The sequence below is a fragment of the Hippocampus comes genome, unplaced genomic scaffold (assembly GCF_001891065.2).
Source record: "Hippocampus comes isolate QL1 unplaced genomic scaffold, H_comes_QL1_v1.1 scaffold296, whole genome shotgun sequence".
Taxonomy (NCBI): Eukaryota; Metazoa; Chordata; class Actinopteri; order Syngnathiformes; family Syngnathidae; genus Hippocampus; species Hippocampus comes.
The window spans coordinates 250,561-258,588 of record NW_017804975.1 but is presented as its reverse complement, the minus strand read 5'-3'; the positions used below and the strand labels follow the sequence as shown (position 1 = coordinate 258,588).

The window sequence follows — 8,028 nt, the reverse complement described above, 5'->3', positions numbered from 1 at the left end:
CGGAGTGGCGGGTTCAATGTCTTCTTGTTTTATGTTTTATGGTTATTTTGTTTAAATTTTTGATGGGGGAAAAAAAAGACTTTGTCCGACCTACCGACCCTATGCTGAAATTTCATGTTACCAGAAACACACTATCTTTTTTGTTTGGCCTAATGGGTTGTCCCACCCGTAGCAGCGATAAAAAAAAATCAAACTTTTGCAACAGTTGGCGATGGGTCGTTCAAATTGCTATGGAGGAATTTTGGCCCACCCTTTGCAGAATTGGTTCAACTCCGCTATATTTGAGGGTTTTCCAGCATGAACTGCCCGTTTAAGGTCACACCACAGAATCTCAATTGGATTCAAACCCGGACTTTTGACTTGGCCACTTCAAAACCTTAAAAGCCTGTGAAACTCAGCTTTCCCAAAAATGTTATTGGTCATGGTTCCTTTATGATTTAACAAATGGGGTCAATTAATTTTTCACATAGAGCCAGATGGATTTTAATTTTTTTCCCCCCCTTGGTAAATGAAATCATCATTTAGAAACTGCATTTCATACTGCGTTGGATTGTCTCTATGAGATATTAAAATTGGTTTGATGAACTAAAAACGTTGTGTGTGATAAATATGCAAGGATCACAGAAACCGGGAAGTGAATACTTTTTCACGGCACTGCACAGTACACGTCGGCTCCCCAATTGCTGTATTTAAATTAGTGTGTGTGAGTGTCAAAACACACTGATGTGAAAAGATCGTATTCTTATGTGCACTCCACAAGCCAAATGAAATGTGTCATCTTGTATTTATCTTGTCCAAATCGCTCTTGGAGAGAGCGAAAGAGAGATTGTAATTGGAATGGCACTAATCTGGTGAAATCAAATTTGCTTACAACCTTTTTCTTTCTTTACCTGCCCCCCCCTGCAGTGCAGACACAGGGATGGTCTTTATGATGGTGGCACCAGGTTTGGTTAGAACGGAGCCAGCCTGCGGACTGCTTCGCACAGTGGTCTGTTTGCCGTCCACAGAGCTCACCAGCTTCAAGATAGTTCCAGTCGGGAGGCCACCCTTCGCCTAATGCACACAAACATTGTTAGAGTGTACTCAGTGACTTAATGGCAAAACGAGGCTCTAAAAAGTACCTGGAGAATCTGCGCGACAGAGCTGCTCCCTGTCTGACCGGTCGCACTTTGGACAGGTTTAGCCTGTACCACAGACATCACCTTTCCCAAGTTGCTGATCTGACAAATCAGAAAAAGTATGATATCAGTGAACTGAGCAAACTGACCAAGAAGATCATGGACCTGTCAATTTTTTGGCATACGCACATCGCTCCATTTTAAGTATTAAGCACAAACCTAAGTGAGTGACTGGGGGTTGTTAATAAGACTATGACTTCACAAGTACAAGTACAAACACTTACCAAAACACTCATTCCTCGAATTATAATATAGGAAGGAATAGCCGTAACCACACTCATCCAAGTAAATATTGAGAATAATCTGGCAGCATGACTGATTCTTTTGAAGTTTTTTTTTTCTTTTTTAACGCAACACAACCCATGACCATCCTCTTACATGTGTTATGCATAAACAATTGAAATTAGTACATTAACAAGCTTTGTGTGTTACTAATTATACCAGGGTAAGATCAAAACACGTACAGTTTGACAAGTTTGAGATGAGCATCAAATGACATCACTCACCACAGTGCCACCCGCTCCCACGCCCAGTGGGCTGTTAACGAGCGTATAGGTCTTGGTGACTCCCCCCACCACCGTGGTGACCACCCGAGTCTGCGGGGAGACCGTCACCGTTCCAGACTTGTGCACTGTGATAATTGGTCGGCTGCCTGCCCCAGGGCTTGAGACAACGGTTGCTCCGCCCACCTGAGCTGCGGCAGTTTTTAGGATACGAGTTGCAGGGTTGCTCACCTGCCAGAAGAGAGTCTTAAGGACTGGAATTCGTTTGCTCATGTCATGTGTACTTCAACTATATGAAGCCTACCACTGTTAAAGGAAGACTGCCGGATCCGGGACTGACCGCCACAGTCTTCACGATGGCGGCCCCTGCCGGGACGTTGAGCACGGTCGCAGTAGCGGGCGGGATCTTACGGGTAGCTGCAGCCGCCGCTGCCAATGCCGCCATTCCACTCATTTGTGGACTGCTGCCAATTGGCTAAGAGCAAACAACAAGCGGGATGTCATTTTATTCCTCATGCAGAAATGCCAACCCTTATCAACACTGCTCAACAACATTCTGTATATTTTGCCAGAAACTAGGGCTGGGCGATTATTCAATATCAATAAAGTCAAAACTCATTTCAACCTACCCCGTTAACATTTTCACCCCTACAATGTTCACATTTCAAAGTACCTATTTCAGGTAATTCATTTTTCATTTACCGATTGTGCTTACACCGAACACCTTTATGACGTAAACTTCATTCTAACGACCAGATTAAAATAGTCAAAAGGCCTTTGCTATAACGAACCGTGGGAAGCTAACTGCCGCCGCGACCTTGCTTACGAACAAAATGTATGGGGCAGGATTCCCCTCTGTTGCTTAGCAACGCTACTGATCGCCTGGGTACATTGTTGTACTTCCTGTTCTAACTCACGGAGGCACGGCGCGGTCTTGAGCATAAGGTCTGTAAACATGTCTGGTAAACGGAAGCGAATCTCGTCTGTGAAGGCTGAATTTGTCCTTCACTTGCAAAAGGGAGTCTCCCGGACGTCGGCGGCACTGGCTGTTGCCGATAGCAGGTAACATTTGCTGACTGAATGTTTTCAGAAATTAAGCAGGAACGCTTACAGTTGTTTGCTTCATGTAAAATCATTTTTTTCTTCCTACACACATATTTGTAATTGACATGCTTATACTGTATTACATGTTCATGGCGACCATTTTATTGGAAATGGTTACGACGAACTACGGTTACAATGTACAAATTCGTTATGTCTCCCAATGTTCATTGTAATGAGGTTCGACTGTACTTACCGCGACACTTCATCAATATCAATAGAAATTGCACTCAATATAATATACATTTTAAAAATATATTTGAAAAAAATCAGGAAGCAAACCCCGATCCCGAGATTCTGAGTGTTGTAGTCAGATGCTACACAATGACGTTAGTTTTGTGCCATCATTACAAGCACCTAAGAGGAAGTTTGGAGCACAAAAGTGGGCTTTACTACCAGATATTTTGAATGGTATTTTTTTTTCTCTTGATAGTTGTGTTTTTTTAAATTTTAATCTTTAATCAATTTAATTGATTTAAATTTTTATCTTTTATCAAATTGTTTCATATTTTAAATGTATTAAAAAATCACTATTATAGATCGACTGATATGAAATGCATACATTGTGATTCGCCAAGCCCGACTCAGGACATTATGTTGAAAAAAGACGTTTATTTTATCTTTAAATTGACCAGTTGTGTCATGATTCGGTTTGGGACCAACAGGTGGCACTGTAGGGCTCTCCCTGCAGCTGCACACCTGTTGGTCATTATGTAATTAGTGTTTTAAAAAGACTCCCAGCCCGAACACTCGGTGTCGGGTCATTGTTGCTTTGTGCTACTGTCATGTTTGTTTGTTGCTTTGTGCTAATGTCAAGTTTGTTTCAGTCAGGTTTTGGTCATTGTTATGTTTGATCTTCGGTCATGTGTTTTGTTTGATACTTTGGACTTTGTTTGCTTTGGATTTAGTTTTCTCTGTTTTAATACAATCTTTCAAGTACACCCTGCTCCTCCCTCCTGCCTGCATTTTGGGTCCAACACCACCTCACAACCGCTACGTGACAAGTTGATTTGACTTTTTCATAGTTGGTTTAACCTCTTCATTTTTGGTTAATATTATATTTTTAAATAGATTCAGCCTTAAAAACTTCATATTTAACATATATTGATATCAAATGACATAAGATAAGATAAGATATCCTTTATTTGTCCCACACTGGGGAAATTTACAGCCTTCAGCAGCAGATTGTGGGTAGAAAGAAGAGAAAAGAAAACACAGTTCAATTAAGTGCAATATAAATACAAATATGGATAAGGTCAATAAGTTCAATTAAGTGCAATATAAATACAATAGTCACAGTACTATTCACATTTGTTGTCCAGCAATCAAAAGCATTTTGATTTTGTCAGGGACATTTGACTCTCCGGTAAAACAAACATGCACCACGTGAAAGACTCCAGATAAGACTACCAGTAGTATTTTCTCTCTTTGAACAGTTTTGAGTGTCAAAATTGACAGCTTATTTTTCCCAGTTTTGTTTAATTCATTACAATGTCTTAACAGTTGGCACCATATTGCTATGTATTCAACTATGTCCAGTTGTTTTTGGATCAAACTGGTTCAACTTCTCTCTAGCTGGGTTTTACTGGAGCCATATATTCCAATCAGAATGAATCCAGATGTCCAAAAGGAATGAAAATGCTCCATATAAACACCTCAATCGGAATAAAAAGGCCGCATCTGAATTGAATTTCATTCATGTAGTTCAGTTAGAAGACCCAAGCTGTGTCCAGCCTGCACCTGCTCTGTTATGAAGTAAGTGCATCATGACATCATCGTATACCAGGGCTCATCTGAGACGGGAAAACTTGTAGATGTAACTTGTTTTTAAATCAGGATGTTGGTTTAGTCATAGTGATAAAACTATGGCAACTACTGTACGAAATAGATGAACTCCATCTTGATAAGTCGCGTGATGTTTACATCAATCTAAGCCTATCACATATTACTAACATGGGTGATCTGATTGACGTGGTAGGGGAACGGCAGATCGGAATAGATCATGTCACATCTAAACAGGTAACCAGAGCTCTTCATTTGGAATCATTTAAATCGGAATGACAAAAAAAAAAAAAGTCAATATTTAAACGCAGCTTGTGAATTTAATTCTGTAAGCTTTATACTTTTTGTGTATGATAAATAGCTCACAAGGCTAATTTACCCAGTATTAATATCAAACCTCTGAAGTTTAATTTACATGATATGAATTGCGGAAGGTTACACTTTCATAAGTCAGTACGTATTAGTTTTAAAACCAGATGAAAAAACATTTACACATGAGTGCCTGATGCTTGCTATAGGTACTTAAAACATTTTACTGAGCTCCCACTGACGGGCGAGCCAAGTGTGACTGTGTAGATATCAAACAAAGTAGAACACCTTGGACACCCACTCCAGATTAAGAGCGGGTAGAGTATAAACTCAAAAACAGGTGAAATGATCATTCATCTCCCTTTTCAAGGAATGTGCTGGACTTATTGCAATTAGGCAGCAACATCCACCTGTTTCTATCCACACTTTGTCCATATTGTCATGCATCAGTCTGTGCAGTAGTATTAGCCACAAGCCAATCACGACAGTTTTGTGAACGTTAAGGGCAGATCGTTGGTTATTTGCATACTGTTGCATAATGCAGAGTAAACTAATGTAACGATTGTTGCTCCTTGCAAAAGGTACTATGGCAGGGTGGGGAATTCATGGAAAAATACAGGTGGGCTTTTCAAAACTTTCCGAAGTATAATTATTTTTCCCAGCCACTAGATGGTGTCATTACTCTGTCTAATGCATCATAGTGTATCTGTTGGGTAGGCAGTGCAGGATTTGTCTTTTTCTTTTTTTTTTTTTTTTTTACAAAGGGCGAAAACAGAAGATTATGAGGCATACACTGTAAATTGATTTGCAAAGAAAATATTGATCCCACTCATTCCCCCTCTATTATTACGGCTCGAGCAGCGACTGCCACAGGGTCTCCATTGTTTTTGTAGAAATTATTATTCAGATCAAATCTATTGAGAGCTTTTGAGATTGCTCACTGCATCACATCTAAAGCTGCAGAGTTCGGAAAGTAGTTAAACATGTGACTTTGACTGGCCTTTTTTTTATGCCATCTTCCTACCCTGCCACATTTGCAGTCATTTAAATGGCGGCCAGGTGGTACAGTGGTTAGCGCGTCGACCTCACAGTGCAGTGGTGCAGGGTTCAATTCCGGCTCCGGCCTCCCTGTGTGGAGTTTGCATGTACTCCTAGTGCCTGCGTGGGTTTTCTCTGGGTACTCCGGTTTCCTCCCACATTCCAAAAACATGCATGGCAGGGTGATTGAACACTCTTAAAATCAGGGGTGTCAAACTCATTTCACATTGTGGGCCACATACGGCCTCGGAAGATGTTAAAATTATACCATACTCTGGAAGCAGGTAACCAAAATAAAATGTTTTCATCTAAAGAAGCACAAGAACAATCGGAAAATTTTGAAATTTAATGAACATATCTTTTACAAAACATTTCATGAAGCAGCTTCGATTCCCTTAAGACAAATGTGCAATTTACTTTTATCATTCACATATATGTATTGCAACTGATCCCACTGATTGAACAAAGGCACAAAACTTTATCAATTGGTTTTGAAAAATTATACGAATGCACTTTAAGATTAAACGAGATTTATAAAGAAAGTTATTTTTAAAACATTTACACATGTGCATATAAAATCTAAATTTAATCCCTGACTACACCTTACAAACTAAGGAGAATGCTATTAAATGTGTAAAGAATAAAATATTCACATGTCCTTGATAGCATCTGCTGTGTTGGGTCTGTCTCAGTGACAGACTGAGGCTGCTGTTGTCTTCTTCTCTGATCAAAACAGTGTGCGCCCTAGCGGATACCCTATGAATTGCACCTTATTAAAAATATTCATTCCGTGTCTTTTATGCATGTTTTCACATTTAAATTATCCTGCGGGCCTGATCGAACCTCCATGGGGGCCGGTTCCATCCCGCGGGTCGTATGTGTGACACCCCTGCTCTAAATTGTCCCTACGTGTGAATGTGAGCGTGGATGGTTGTTCTTCTCTATGTGCCCTGCGATTGGCTGGCAACCGGTTCAGGGTGTCCCCCGCCCACTGCCCGAAGACGGTTGGGATAGGCTCCAGCACCCCCCGCGACCCTTGTGAGGATAAAGCGGTTCAGAAAATGGGGGGAACAACTGCCATTCCCACACTGTTAAAGTTTGTAACTGTCATAGAAAGTGGACGGGCATAAACAGTTTCCATGCAAACAAAACACCGGTTTTGCTACATTAGAAGTAATTCATGCGAAGGCTCATGTGGGATTTGGTGAAAGAAGTCACATTTTATTGAACTCCTAGAGATATTATCTGATTGTCTTGAAACTGCAGGTGCTGAGAAACACACCTGGCAAAATATTTTATTTTAATATTTGCAATGGCATGTGTCAGTCACACATGCCATTGCAACACAGCCCCATATGATCACAGATGCTGGCTTTTGAACTTTGCCTCCAGAACTGTCCAGATGGTTCTTTTCCTCTTTGGCCCAGAGGACATGACGTTCACGATTTCCAAAATCCATTTGAAATGTGGACTCATCACATCACAGAACACTTTTCTAGTAGAGTTTTAAGTTGCATTTATGGATGTAGCGCTGAACTGCATTCACTGACATTGTTTTTCTCAAGTGTTCCTGAGGACAAATAGTGATATCCGTCACACACCTGATTGACTTACTTGCGTTTCTGATGCAGTGCCACCTTAGGGATCGCTGGTCATGGGCATTTAATGTTGGTATTTGACCTTCCCGCTTACATTCAGTGATTTTTCCAGGGATGGCAACACAGATTTTGGTTTTCAGCTGAAATGTTGTAAGATCAGGGATGGGAGTGGCTCGTGATGAAAAAAGGCGGAAAGGGGCGTGGCCGGAACGGGGGCGTGGCCACTTACAAATGTGGCACTAAACATGCTGAACATGCATACCTGTCAACTCATACGGTTTAGCCACAGTTCATACGGATTTTGTAGTGAATCTTATCGCACAAATCATACGGATTCTGAAAATTTCCACCCCCCCCTTAACAGGTAGTTCCGTTTGCTTTTGCCCAGAATGGTGCTAGTCTACTCGAATGCTTTCATTTCCGGTAACTTTCCAGTAAATCACGTGGTTCCTAGTTGAAAACAGCAGAGTATTCATTGCATACTTCGGTAGTGTACAAGCAAGTTCTACAAGGAAACAA

At 40.9% G+C, this 8,028-nt stretch overlaps 1 protein-coding gene across 2 annotated transcripts in view; it reads right to left on the bottom strand.

Annotated features, from left to right (window-relative positions):
• Positions 1 to 8,028, bottom strand: part of hcfc1b (host cell factor C1b) — a 47,118-nt gene that overhangs the window by 15,993 nt on the left and 23,097 nt on the right. For both annotated transcript variants that reach the window (XR_002170821.1, XM_019892673.1), the window contains exons 11-14: positions 1,986 to 2,156; positions 1,685 to 1,912; positions 1,122 to 1,220; positions 891 to 1,053 (exon numbers count right to left, since the gene is read on the bottom strand). Coding sequence is in view for 1 of the 2 variants with exons in the window: in XM_019892673.1 (XP_019748232.1) it covers positions 891 to 1,053; positions 1,122 to 1,220; positions 1,685 to 1,912; positions 1,986 to 2,156 (661 nt within the window). In the remaining variant the exon portion in view is untranslated. The remainder of the gene's footprint in view (positions 1 to 890; positions 1,054 to 1,121; positions 1,221 to 1,684; positions 1,913 to 1,985; positions 2,157 to 8,028) is intronic.